This window comes from Hypomesus transpacificus, unplaced genomic scaffold (assembly GCF_021917145.1).
Source record: "Hypomesus transpacificus isolate Combined female unplaced genomic scaffold, fHypTra1 scaffold_31, whole genome shotgun sequence".
Classification (NCBI taxonomy): Eukaryota; Metazoa; Chordata; class Actinopteri; order Osmeriformes; family Osmeridae; genus Hypomesus; species Hypomesus transpacificus.
In genome coordinates this window covers 1,502,083-1,514,834 of record NW_025813837.1, presented here as the reverse complement: position 1 = coordinate 1,514,834, position 12,752 = coordinate 1,502,083, and the positions used below count along the sequence as shown (strand labels likewise).

The 12,752-nt window shown below is 45.1% G+C and overlaps 4 protein-coding genes across 6 annotated transcripts; 3 read left to right on the top strand and 1 right to left on the bottom strand.

The window, feature by feature from the left end:
- Window positions 1-56: 56 nt before the first annotated feature.
- Window positions 57-1,536, bottom strand: lsm1 (LSM1, U6 small nuclear RNA associated). The gene is made up of 4 exons (XM_047015928.1): window positions 1,376-1,536; window positions 1,092-1,160; window positions 812-927; window positions 57-634 (listed from the first exon to the last, which is right to left on the bottom strand). Exons 1-4 carry the CDS (start codon window positions 1,419-1,421, stop codon window positions 464-466), a joined length of 402 nt encoding a protein of 133 aa, XP_046871884.1. The 5' UTR covers window positions 1,422-1,536; the 3' UTR covers window positions 57-463.
- A 303-nt stretch (window positions 1,537-1,839) lies between these two features.
- bag4 (BCL2 associated athanogene 4) lies at window positions 1,840-6,326 on the top strand. Its single transcript, XM_047015926.1, has 5 exons — window positions 1,840-2,112; window positions 2,671-2,790; window positions 3,004-3,246; window positions 3,623-3,952; window positions 4,163-6,326. Exons 1-5 carry the CDS (start codon window positions 2,110-2,112, stop codon window positions 4,685-4,687), a joined length of 1,221 nt encoding a protein of 406 aa, XP_046871882.1. The 5' UTR covers window positions 1,840-2,109; the 3' UTR covers window positions 4,688-6,326.
- Window positions 6,327-6,710: 384 nt separating this feature from the next.
- LOC124463998 (dual specificity protein phosphatase 26-like) lies at window positions 6,711-9,043 on the top strand. Of its 3 annotated transcripts, none has more exons than XM_047015861.1 (4): window positions 6,712-6,848; window positions 7,068-7,205; window positions 7,753-7,964; window positions 8,267-9,043. In XM_047015861.1, the coding sequence occupies exons 1-4, from the start codon at window positions 6,787-6,789 to the stop codon at window positions 8,467-8,469; spliced, it is 615 nt and encodes a 204-aa protein (XP_046871817.1). In that variant the 5' UTR covers window positions 6,712-6,786; the 3' UTR covers window positions 8,470-9,043. The 3 variants fall into 3 exon arrangements, with proteins under 3 accessions (XP_046871819.1, XP_046871817.1, XP_046871818.1); XM_047015862.1 differs by having other exon boundaries at window positions 6,762-6,848; window positions 6,941-7,205; XM_047015863.1 differs by lacking the exon at window positions 7,068-7,205 and having other exon boundaries at window positions 6,711-6,848.
- Window positions 9,044-9,518: 475 nt separating this feature from the next.
- Window positions 9,519-12,617, top strand: LOC124463952 (gamma-glutamyl hydrolase). The gene is made up of 9 exons (XM_047015793.1): window positions 9,519-9,767; window positions 9,937-10,051; window positions 10,162-10,212; window positions 10,573-10,657; window positions 10,813-10,951; window positions 11,407-11,513; window positions 11,631-11,724; window positions 11,928-12,065; window positions 12,289-12,617. The coding sequence occupies exons 1-9, from the start codon at window positions 9,662-9,664 to the stop codon at window positions 12,405-12,407; spliced, it is 954 nt and encodes a 317-aa protein (XP_046871749.1). The 5' UTR covers window positions 9,519-9,661; the 3' UTR covers window positions 12,408-12,617.
- The last annotated feature ends 135 nt before the right edge of the window (window positions 12,618-12,752 follow it).

Below are 12,752 nucleotides of genomic sequence, written 5' to 3'. Positions count from 1 at the left end.
CACAAAAGTCAATCAGAAAAACACAAAAGCAAATAGATGAGCTCTCAGCCAAGTAAAAAAATTAAATCATTTTAATCGAAAAGAAATCTGACCATTACAGTTTGATCATTTTACACAATCTCAAAATGATAGTCCATCATTATGAAGTCATAGGCCTATAGTGACAAATGTTTTAAGTGCTGAGATAAGAAAATGATATATTCTTTTAACATAATCATCAAATGTGGACTAACTCAGTTTAGTTAGGTACGCCCCGAAAATCCTTAAATTCTGTTTCAACACATACTTGAAAGAAAAAGGATTGCTTTATAAATCTCTCTCTAGAACCGGTAAAATGAGATAAGTACATTATTTGGTGTGAGGGGTGTAGCATCCAACCACACCATCTTCTTGCCAAAAACGACCTTGCATTCAGCATTGAAACCGATGAGTCCAACCAAAACTAAGAGCAATTAAGGTAGTGTCAGTATTCATCCAGATTGTCTGCTTTGGGAACGGACAGGCCTCTATCCTTCAGGGCTTGCATCTTCACCTTGTCCGTTTCCTGCTTGGCCTGCTGCTGCGATCGCTGCTCCTCCAAGATCTCCTCTATGGACACCTGCTGTAATACTGTGTCGCATGGCTTGTCCATGTCCTGGGAAAAGATGGGAATCCTGGTCACACAGGAAGGGCTTTGTATCCCATGCAGGGATATGTATAAGTATGCTAACTATCTATTCAGGTGTATGCCATGAGGTGCAGCAATGTGAGGTGAGGGAATCATACACAATACACATAAACAGGCGACTTGGTAGTTATTGTGGATACTTACTATCTCTCCGAGAAGGACAACATTTTCTCCTCTCACAATGAATATTCCTCGAGGAATATCTCCAAACTTTTTCCCCACATGGATGCGCTCCACAGTTTGGTGGAATACTAGATTGGCTGCGAAAGAATCCAAGAGTTACGGAGCAGCAAATATCCACAAAAGGTCAGCATTACATCTGCTTTTTTGGGGAACTCATTTGTGAGATTTAGATATAGTTTATATCTTCTACATGAAACGTTACAATTGCGGGGAATGCAGCCAAATAGTTAACTTGACATACCAAACTGGTCAATGCTTCGGAGATACCCAATCAGCGTTCTTCCATCACGGAGCAGTACAAGGTGTTTCTCTGCAAGAGAGAAAAGTAATCTGTTTACAACCTAGATATACAACGTAAACGATCCCAAGTGTATCCAAACCTTTGTGATACATTGTTGCAAGGTCGTTATAAATCCATTATAATTATACACGCACGTTGTCAAATCAGTTAAAATGATCCACAACCCATAGCTAAGTATATGGTTTTGAACATCGTTCCAAGGTGTCTGCGAGATCCCAACTTACTATCGACATCATCGATGAGACTCGCTGTCCCCGGCATGTAATTCATTTTGAGCGTGTGTAATTATGTCTGCAATTATAATCTTTGTATCTCTATGTTATCAAGCCATGAATTTTGTATGTGAAGTATCCCAACAGGAAGCACATGAAAACACTTCAGAATGACTTCCTGTGGAATTTTAACCTCTCAATCACTTTTTTCTTTATCGCCATTGAGAGTTATAATGTGTACTATTGATGTATGTAGAGCTAGAAATACATTAAACCACAAAGTTATATATTATTGACACATTTTGTTGGACATTTATTAAAACGTCCATTGGAGTCTTATTTCGATTTCCGCGTTCCTCCATTGTTATTGGATAAAAAGATGCACTGGACACAATTAGCTGTTAAATCTGAATGCCTATTGGCCAAACAAGACTCAAATCTATGACGCACATATAAAAATTAAAGTGACAGTACCTTACTATTATACTAGAACTTGGAACATTTCCTGTACATTACATCACTTAAAAGAATCTGTACTTTTGATTAAACCAATATTTTGGTTTTACAGGTCAGGGCTATCTCGTTGATACTAAATTCAATAAAGGTGTATTTTTGTCGAGTAAAATGATAGGAGTACAAGAGACAGTCGAGTGATGCATCATCATCATCAGATGCAGTCCACTCCCAAGTCCGCCTGGCCTGCGAATTACAACTCGGAAAATAATAACGTAAACTGAAATAACGCTATGGTAAGTGGATATCGAAAGTTGATTATACTAAGCTGTCAATTGTACTAAATGAAACTAAAGCCATTTCAGCAAGCAATTTAAAATCGTACTATAGATAACTAGCACGAAATTAGCCTAATCCTTTATTATCTAGCTAGCTAGTGTAGCACTACGCTGTTTTGCAAGCTAGCTAGCACCCATTCATGGATGCTTATATAATAGCATGCTGGCGAGCTGGCACTTTTGCTTTATTGCACGTTTTATCCTGACGTGACAACATTACACATTAGGGGCAATAATATTCCAGCAAGTATTTTATTTGATAATGAATCAGTGTAGAAGTCGTAATTAGTCTTCTATTGCTGCATTCTGTATGCCGTAAACCTTGTTAGTAGCTACTGGTAGGCAAAGACTATAAATATGCATTAATTAAACATTTCCCCCCAGAACCAAATTTCACACAGTTCGGCAACCATTTGAGAGTTCAACCCATTAACAAATAATGTTACATATTCTCAGAAAATCTTACGAAAACAAGCTATTGCATTATTGTCTATGGCCTCTAATGTTGTGTTTTAGGACGCTTCTCAATATCCCGGGTACCCTTCAAACTACTGGTACCCCCAGTCCCATTGCACAGGGCACTATGCTAATGCCTATCCTGCCTCGGGATCAGATCAGCCTCCTTACAATCCCCAGGTACGCCATCATGTTATGTCACAGCAAAGCTTATCCAAAGACTCTTAAGTGCCGTCGCCTTTCTCTGACACCTCTATTCAGAACCACAGAGATGACGGTCATTCTCTCTCTCTCGATCGCTCTCCATTCCTCCCTCACGATCTCATTCTCTTAACTTTTCTCTGTCTCCTTTTCTCTACCCCTTTCCTCACTTCTTCTTTTCCTTTTCATAAGGCAATGCCAACGTATCCTAGCGGCCATGTCTACAGCCCTGGTCAGGGCCAGTATTCGCAGAACGCTTTCCACCCGTCCAACCCTTTCTACGGCGCCGACCAGATGCCTCCAGGGCAGCAGCCAGGGCCGTACCCTGCCCAGTGCCAAGGCTGCCCAGGGCCGGAGCAGAGCACAGGGGGCTCCGGACAATCACACGGCCCACACCACCATCACCACCACTATCCCGCTCCACACTGTCAAGGGGTATGTTCATCCTAACACTGGTCTGACATGTTGAGTAGTTTGGAAGGCAAGGAAGTCATGGAAGGGTTGACTATTTGCACTTGTGAATCCCAATCAGCAGATGGCTGTATTACCTTATGTTATCCATTGGTATTTTCATATTGTTATGTGGTGGTCTTCATGTTACTATATTGATCAATATTTAAGTAGGCCCTTAAGACATGATATACGACGACTGTTTTTCCTGTTTGAGAGCTTGCTTTTGCTGTACAGCAGTTGTTGTATCTTATCTCTGTGTTTTTAACCTGCTCAACATAAAATGAGCTCTCTGACCTTTTGTACCTCAAGGAGACCTTGCAACAGACCGTGCCTTTGTAACATCTACCCCTCTCTACAGGGTCCTGGATATCCCCCTGGGTCTTATCCCCACTACGGGGAAGGGAGTCACGCGTTGCCCCAAAACCCACCATACCCTGCTGGGCAGGGTCTTCACCCCAGGTCCCAGGTTGAGGCCTGGGCCCACCCTGGTGCATACGGGCCCTCGCACCCACAGCAGCACCCACAGCAGCACCCACAGCAGCACCCACAGCAGCACCCACAGCCGCAGCAGCAGTGGGCGCCTGGCACCCAGCCCCCCCACAGCCACTATGGGAACCCAGTGCGTCCTGCCCAGCCTCCAGCCTGGCCTGGGACCGGCACTGGAGCCCCCCCACCGTACCAACCCAAGGTGAGAGCTCTTAGGAAGCCAAGCCCTTTGTTACAGCCAACTCCTGTTTTCAGACCACTGTTATTGCTGTAAATGCATGGGGGGGGGGGGGGGGGATGAGCCAGAAAGGGTATTAGAGGGTCAATGGCTTTCAAATTGAATTTGATCCAATACTAATTCTAACACTATTCCTTCTTTTGTAACTTCCTTTCTCTTCTTTTAATGCGTCAGGACCAACACTACACAGGACCCCAGCCACACCAGCACCAACGAGCCCCACAAGTGGGCCCCAAACACAGGCCGGGACCCTCCCCAAACCCCCCCAACGGGAAACCTGTAGACTTCAGTTCCCCGCCCCAGATGTACAACAGAACGGTGAAGGGGGGCGGACAGACGGAGCCTAGGCCAGCCCAGGGTGACTCTTCACCCTGTGGCCCAGCCCCTCAGCCCCAAGGCCCTCAAGCTCCACCCCAGCCGCAGGCCCCGATTGGGCCCCAGCCCCTGAGCGACAACCCCAGCCTGGCCAAAGTCCAGCAGATCATGGCACGGGTGCTTCTGCTCCAAGAAGACGTTGACGAGTTTGTGGGCAAAAAATCAGACAAAAGTTACCGGTACCTGGAGGAACTGCTGACCAAGGAGCTGCTGGAGCTGGACTCTGTGGAAACGCAGGGACTGGACACGGTCAGGCTGGCCCGCAAGGAGGCCGTGAAGAGGATCCAGCTCATCCTTGACCGGCTGGAGAAGAAGGCTTTCTGATCTGGACCAGCTCCTTGCTCTGAGCATTGGACTGATTCTGGGGCTCAGGGTGTGAGACCGCCTCAAAGTTTGTTTGTCTTTCTTTCTTTTTCGTGACAAATCTTCCATTGACAGATTGAGCAGCTAGTTTGATCCAGACTTCTTCCTTACAGCCCAACGATGAAGCCTAAACTCAGTTGACGATTATAATGATGTGTCATTTAACCCTAATTAAACCCGTCACAGGAGTCGTTGTTGTCCTTCTCCACCATAAGATGCAGAGAGGTCTGGAAGGCTCCAGGGATAGGGACGTGATAGAAAGACAGGACTGGAATTAGGCCTGTCTGTGTTGGCTCGTTTATGCTGTCAAGAGTCCAACATAGGAAACGCTGTTCAGATTAGAGGTATAGATATTCAAGTTTATCTCTACTAACCCTTCAGTGTTTGCCAAAGGACAGTAAATGGGATTTCGAACCAAGTGTAGTTGTTAGCCATGATTGCTTTCAGCATATTATATATCTGTCTTTTGGCAGCCTAATACAAGCTTTCCGAGAGAAACTTCATGAAGATTCACCATGTTATGTTTTGGAAGAGGGAGAGGCCTCCTCTGACCTCTGACCCTGCCTCTCTCGAGGTCAGGACTTGGCAGGAGTCCAGATCACATGACCAGAGACATACACATGTTCTTAACCGGCTCATATAGATACACCTCAAATGCTTTTTTGTGAGGCCACACCCGGTGACGACACACAGTACACCTAATAGGTAACGCTGTGTGCTTTGGGCTCAAGGCCCATTCTCAATCCATTCATATTCCCTGTACCTGTTAGCCTACTCCTATTGCCCCGCCCACTTTACCCTAGCTCATAGGTCAGTGTAGAGCAGTAGTGTAGAAGGAACAGGTTTAATCTGTGGAAAATCCACAACCAATCAGATGGCTCGGTTGAAGATGGGGGACAGGAAACGTGACGGGTGTTTTCAGTTTTCTGTAGCGGATGACCAATCGGCTTCTAGATCTAAGCTCGAGCAATGTCTACCTCACCAGGGTTCCTGTCACTAAGGTTTTGTTTTACATGTCTCCTATTTTTTGCAATGCCATGAGATTTACCCTTTTAGACACCCCCACCTTCTAGGTCATCATCGCCATTGCCGGCACCCTGTCACAATGCTGTCTGTGTTCCTATAGCCTTTGAAGTCACCACAGGAAGGTTGGCATTGTTTTTTTCCCCAGTCATCTTTTATCATGCATGCACTGTCATATCACCTGTATCTCAGAGGGCACTGAGGGGGTTTGAAGTTGGTGCTTGAACCGTTGCGATGGGGAAATGGGGTTTACTAACTTGTCTTGCTACATCAGCAAATAGTTTGTCCTCGCTCTATTGAGTCACCAAAAGAATCACTTTTCTGTAGACTGTGTGATCCACACGTCCTTGTTGAAATCACTCAAGACGTCTCATTTCTGTAAGGGGGGGAAAATGTGCCATTTAAAGAGGTGGGCGTTTTTATATTGTTTATAAAATAAACACTATCACTTTAAGCTTTGCATGGAAGAAAATGTTATTTGTTTATTTTCTGTGTTAAAATAAAGCATCATTGTAAATTAGTTCACTGTTAACTAAAATAAATATATATTTGTAACATAGAGGACATGTAAAATAAAGAAAATAGGAATATAAGAACAAGGAATAAAGAACAATATCATGCCTGTACAGGTTTCTGATGTAATGCATGTTTGCACCACCAGATGACAATGTTTCCCTGACCAATTTAGAAATGGCCATGATTCAAGACTGAGAACTGAATTAAATGTCAGGACAATTTTGTATCTCATTGCTCTCATTTTTGTGTGTTCCTGTGTTGGGTTGGAAGATTTTCAGAAATGTACAACGAATTTGAAGTCTCGTAGCCAAATCAAACCACAAGAAAGGCGAAAAAGAGTAACTTGTCTGTTGAATTTTGACATCTGTGGATGTACATTCACACTGCCAGCCAGCTAGAATTCACAGCTTTAAATAGCCTGCTATTTTGATGTAAAAGCATAACAGGGCTCTCGGAAACCCCGCAGAACACGCCTCGTGTTTGATTGACAGGACAGAGCACCAGACCACCCTGACGACTGTATGGACAAGCAGCGGCTGTGGTCACAGCACACCTGGTCGGACTGCAGAGACTCAACTCACAGGTCGGTGGCTAACGGCTCTAAGTGGCCTCACATATTTACTACCTGAGCTAACATTAGCAGAGGCTACAAGCCTGCCCTGGCTAATCCACCAGAAGGAGCTTGACAGATCAGCGCTCTCCAGGGCCACAGGACGGTGTTTCATCGGAGGGCAGCTGGATCCCAGGGCAATACAGAGCTCATGTCTTATATTTCCAAACTCCCGCCCTCCTGGAACGACAGGCCGCCTCCTCGCCAGGTGGAGATTGACCTGAGCTCCCCTGGGCTGGCCGTGGTCGATCTGGAGAGGCTGCTCTACACAGGGAAGGCGATTGTCAGCCATGCTGACGAGGTCTGGCCCAAGCTCTACATTGGAGACCAGTAAGTGACTGACTGGCTAGTTGTCTGGCCGACTAATATGCTGACAACTTGCTAGCTAAGTCCCGGTTGTGGTCCATGCACAGAAAAAAGGTCGCCGATCGTAAATCTGTTTAGAATGCAGGCAGTGTAACTGTAGCCGTCTCCAGCTGGGCTTTGCTCTGGGAGCCTGTGGTGATATACTTTCACTGAGTTTCCACTGTTGACCTCTTGAGATCTGCTACTCCTCCCAGATATTCACAGTCAAACGGTCTCCATTTCCTCTGGCCTGGCTGTGAGGCTTGATTGGGTCTCCATTCCAGAGTCTTCAATAAATCGTTGGTCTGATTTGTGTCTGTCATAGCAATTAAAGCTGCACTTCCATTGACATTTTATGTACTAAACTACAATACGGAGCCAACTACCATCTCCATAACTATTGTACTAAACTACAGTACTGAATCCACTTGATTCAAAGTTATTGCACAATATTACAGCCAGTGTTAAACCAATTATATCGTCTCCATACATAATTTAAACCGAGTGCTAACCGTCGGGTGTTTTGCTGTAGGAGCAGCGCGGACAACCGAAGCGAGCTCGCCCTCCACCGCATCACACACGTGTTGAACGCGGCCCACAGCAGGCTAAGGGGAGGGGCAGAGACCTACCAGGGCATGAACATCACCTATCTGGGCATCGAGGGCCGCGACTGCTGCGACTACGACATGAGCGCCAACTTCCAGACAGCGGCAGACTTCATCTACACGGCACTCAGTGGAGGAGGTGAGAGGGAGGAGGGGAGAGGGTGGGGGAGGAGATGAAAGGGTTGGTATAGGAGTTGATAGGGTATCTTGGGAGAGGGGAGGGAGGAGGAGGTGAGAATGAGGTAGGGTGGGTGGGGAGGAGGTGAGGGAGTGAGGGAGGGTGGGGAGAGTGTGGGGGAGGGAAAGAGGAGGAGGTGAGAGTGAGGCAGGGTGGGGAGGAGATGAAAGGAGGGAGAGGAGGTGAGAGGGAGGAGATGATTGTTGTATTCATACTGTTTAAACCTGATCTTACTCTCTGGCGCTCTCTGTTGGCTGTCTCAGGTACAGTTTTGGTGCACTGTGCAGTTGGCGTGAGCCGCTCAGCCACACTAGTCCTGGCCTATCTCATGCTGAAACAGCATCTGACCCTGGTGGAGGCCATATGCGCAGTGAAGGACAACCGGGGCGTCATCCCTAACAGAGGCTTCCTCAGGCAGCTCATTAAACTTGACGCCAAGATTCACGGAAAGCACGGTCAATCCTAGTGGAGGAGGTGGGGGTGGTGGGGGGATTTTCCGATTCACTTGTTGTAGGTTTATGAGCCTTATAGGTTTGCAATGGGAACACGTTTCAGTTCAGTCACTGCTCTACCAAACAGGATTTGATACTGTGTTTTGCGTTTGCATAGCCTATTTCATGTAGGCTAAACGAAATGTAAAACTGTTAGTGGGCTGTTAACAAATGTGTTATTGTGTAGCCTATCTGTCTGTATGTTTATTATGATAACTTTTGTGTAATTTCTGTGCACACTTGTGTAGGGTGAATTCGGGGATCTGGGACATTTTTTTCATGCATTTTCATCTTCTCTTCTTAGAGCTTCATAATTGACTAGTGCCCTAACCCTTTCTGTGACACCACACCAATCACGTTTTGTGATTTCAGTCACATAACATCCATGCTAAACCTAGTCAAAGTTCTGTGGAATAGACATTGTCATAGCTGGGAAGAAAACGCTCTGGAGTTTAGGCGTCAACATTACTCAATGTCCCAGATTACCCAAATCACCCAATGTACTAGCCTATTTGTCTGGCGTAAGTTAATAAACATTTTGAACTTCCCATTTTCAATGACATTGTGAAATGTTGCTGACTTGTTGTAACCCACGCGGCACGTTCCCATGAGAGGACTTACAAAACCGGTTGCAGGGCTGCAAACTATCACGCATTGGCCGTGAGACGTTGAAAAGTGTTCATAATTAAAATGCAAACTGCTGGTGGCCAACCAATTAACACATCACAGGATGAATTTGTGGCCCAGAAACACAGTTCTCATCGTGTGCTGTTAACACATTTGATTGCTGACTTGAATGGCGTGCTTGCAGCCATGGTGTCACAACAAAGTCCATGGACTTTCGCAAGCGAGGTTTTCCAGGTGTGTGGGGCATTACCAACTCGGGCGCTGAAAAACATGCGTGTCTTCCTGTGGTTGTGTGAGAAAAAATGTGTATGTGAGGGAGTGATTGTTTATATGTGGAACTTGTGGAACTACATACCACCAAGATGTGAAACATGAAACAGGAATATCACATGTCACTGTGCATTCCAGACTTCCTCTATAGCACGTACTTCCTTCACACTTCTGCAGCTATAAACAGTTTCCTTGATGTCTCTCCCTAGACAGCGTAACAGGGAAACCTACCTGCAGTAAATAAATAAAAAGTGGACACAGGGATTTACAATGTTTAGCGCTGTTTTTCTCCTTTGCTGTCAACTGTGTGTCAGTTGGAGCAACGCAAGGCCGTCTGCACGGAATCTGGGCCCAATGAACAACAGACCGATTATCGGTGAGTCCGTGACCGATATGCTTCATCGTAGTACTTTATGATAACTTTTTTCCCATACATGTTCTTACCTTAAAGCTTGTTTTATTTACATCTTATTTTAGAGCTCGTCTGTCAACTTTGATATCTCGTTCTTCTAAACATTGTTTTGTTCCCCAATAATTTCGCACAGGTATTCTGACGCAGGACGTCGTGGACGATGAAATGAAACCGTTCGGGAAGACATACATACCCTCTTCATATGTGAAGTATTTAGAATCAGCGGGGAGCCGGGTTATGCCCATCAGGTACACAGCTAATCCTTGCAACTACCTTTGTGATTTTCGGTGAACTGGGAGTGGAGATCCAGTCTTGCTATGTCAACACCTGATCGAGGGTTTCTTGGGTTCTTCTTCAGGTTGACCCACACTCCTGAAGAGTACGAGGACATCTTCAAGCGCATAAATGGGTGAGTTACAGTTGTTAGAGTACACAGTTACAGGTAGCCCAGTGCTGTCATAATCAGCTCCATTAACTTACATACTGTAGTTTTGGTCCAGTTCCATCTGTTTCATTATACTGTAATATGGATTGTTATACATAGGGTATATGTTTGCCAGTCGTTCTCCAATCTATTTCCTCAAGGGGATGGATGGATAAATAAAGGAATGGATGTGTGGATAGATGGATGGGTAAATAAACTGAAGGATAGCTGCTAAAGGAACAGAAAGTATAGATGGATGGATAAATACATGGATGGATGAATGAATGGACTGACGAATGGAGCAGTTTGGACTGTCTGAATTCCACTGACTGAACTGTTCTCCAGCTTGTTGCTGATCGGAGGAGCTTCGGATCTGGAGACGTCTGACTTCTCCAGGGTGGCTCAGATCTTCTACAGGCTGGCCCTGACGGTCAGTGCTCCAGAACCTGACATCACATCATTGACTTCTGATACTTCTATGATCTATAAAGTTGGTCAGTTTGTTTATAACGACACTGTTTTCTTTCCTTTTTATCTACTCGTCTGTCCGCCTGCCCGTCTGCCTGCCTGTCTGTCTGTCCTCAGGCCAACGATTCAGGTGATGTGTTCCCCATCTGGGGCACCTGTCTGGGGTTACAGCTGCTGACCTACCTGGTGACAGGAGAGAACCTTCTGACCAAAACTCCGGCTGAGAACATGGCCCTCCCTCTCAACCTCACAGCAGGTGGGCCCAGCACCGGTAGCCTGAACTCTACCCGATAGCATCGAGTTAGCATCAAGGGGCTGTTTACATACGGGAGCCTCAGAGACTCCCAGAAGCAGTGAGACTCCTAGAAGCAGTAGAAGGAGACTTCTCTTTGTCATCAATCGACAGAAGCTGCAAACATGTATCTAACTCTTCCTTGTTCACACATTCCTTGGTGAACACAGTTGTTTACGAATATATGTGTCAGTGACCCACCAGAGGTCAGTAGACTTCTCGAATTGTGACTGAAGAACAAGCCAGGTATTTTATTTAAGTACTGTTTACATACTGGGAGTGCAACTAAAAACAGTTTCTGTATCCAGTATCAGTATGCCTCTTAAGAAATTAGATATCTAACCAACTTGCGCCTTTGCTTTCCCCCCCCCCCCCCTTACCTCTGTATTTCTCTCTCTCTCTTCTCACTCTTTCGCTAGAGGCCCATTCCAGTAAGATGTTCCTGAGTTTTCCCCGCGAGATTATGACGGCTCTAACCCACGAGCCTCTGACTGGGAACTTCCACAACTATGGAGTGACAGAAAAGGTAGTGTACCTCCATCTACCCTGCAGTGGGCAGGTTCAGGTCCCCCCCCCCGGCCCCTGGCCCCCAGCCCCTGGCCCCCGGCCCCCCATGTCTCACAGCTGTTTCCTTCTTTTAAAGACTTTCGTGGATAATAAGGAGTTGCAGAGTTTCTTCTCCATCCTGTCCACTAACGTTGCTTCGAATGGGGCCGTCTTTGTCTCTACAATGGAAGGTTGGAACTCAATCGATGGTTACGGAATCAGTCAATAGAATAATCTGCTGTAGTACTGAAATACTAACACTATACTTTGGGCTGTAACAAGTCACAACATAAAACTTAATCATGTATTATTTTGCAATTATATAATCTATGTTGTGACCGTGTAACAGCGTCCATATGAAAGTTTGATTAGGGTGTTTTTCTGATGACTACAGGGAAGAAATATCCATTTTATGGAGTCCAGTGGCACCCAGAGGTGAACCGTTTCATGTGGAATACTAAGATGAACTTCCCTCACTCCCCTAATGCTGTGAGAGTGTCCTCTCTACTGGCTGAATTCTTTGTCAATGAAGGTAGATATTTTTTGCTCCAACTAATAAAGTTGACCCAAACTTTCAAAAGATATATTATATTGTAATTGATATAATTGTACAGTTTATGGACAAACTTTGAGGTTGTGGCACCATTGATTCTCTATGATTCACCTGTGTTATATTGGACTGTGTTATTTAATGTTTTATTATATTTGATTCCAACAATTTCTATTTCCATGGCAACAACTCTTGTCTATGGAAGGCAGGAGAAGTTGGCATTCCTTCAGCTCACCTGAAGAGGAGGCTGCATCGCTGATCTATAACTACACACCGACCTACTCTGCAAACTTCACATCTTATCAACAGATCTACTTCTTCTGACAGGCTGAACTGACAGGAAAACAATTTGATCCCGTGCCCACATAGGAAAAGAGTTGTCCTGCTATAAAAAAAAGTTTTATATTTTTACAAGTTTTATATTCAGGCAAATGTTGCTGGCTTGTGATGCAGTTCAATAAATATTGTATCGTCCTAGTTCTGAAATTGAAATACATATATTAAAAAGAAACAGTGTTTCATGATTTCATGAAAGTTACCTTGTATTTTGTCGTTGTTGACATAGATTATATCATATTATGGCACAGAAGAGTCATAACCATCCTTTAGCCACCCCCACATACCCTCGCCGTCACAACACAGGCAGACCGCTGACACGCTACCGAGTTC

Bases quoted from the DNA above. Each gene is read 5' to 3' on its own strand.
- bag4 (XM_047015926.1), top strand. The intron at 2,791-3,003 runs GTACGCCATCAT...CCTTTTCATAAG, and splicing joins AGCCTCCTTACAATCCCCAG to GCAATGCCAACGTATCCTAG. The intron at 3,247-3,622 runs GTATGTTCATCC...CCCTCTCTACAG, and splicing joins CCGCTCCACACTGTCAAGGG to GGTCCTGGATATCCCCCTGG.
- lsm1 (XM_047015928.1), bottom strand. From the start codon at position 1,421: ATGAATTACATGCCGGGGACAGCGAGTCTCATCGATGATGTCGATA. The intron at 928-1,091 runs GTATGTCAAGTT...ATTCTTTCGCAG, and splicing joins CCGAAGCATTGACCAGTTTG to CCAATCTAGTATTCCACCAA. The intron at 635-811 runs GTAAGTATCCAC...ATCTTTTCCCAG, and splicing joins TTGTCCTTCTCGGAGAGATA to GACATGGACAAGCCATGCGA.
- LOC124463952 (XM_047015793.1), top strand. From the start codon at position 9,662: ATGTTTAGCGCTGTTTTTCTCCTTTGCTGTCAACTGTGTGTCAGTTGG. The intron at 9,768-9,936 runs GTGAGTCCGTGA...AATTTCGCACAG, and splicing joins GAACAACAGACCGATTATCG to GTATTCTGACGCAGGACGTC. The intron at 10,952-11,406 runs GTGGGCCCAGCA...CTCTTTCGCTAG, and splicing joins CCCTCTCAACCTCACAGCAG to AGGCCCATTCCAGTAAGATG.
- LOC124463998 (XM_047015861.1), top strand. From the start codon at position 6,787: ATGGACAAGCAGCGGCTGTGGTCACAGCACACCTGGTCGGACTGCAGA. The intron at 6,849-7,067 runs GTCGGTGGCTAA...CTGGAACGACAG, and splicing joins TGCAGAGACTCAACTCACAG to GCCGCCTCCTCGCCAGGTGG. The intron at 7,206-7,752 runs GTAAGTGACTGA...GTTTTGCTGTAG, and splicing joins AAGCTCTACATTGGAGACCA to GAGCAGCGCGGACAACCGAA.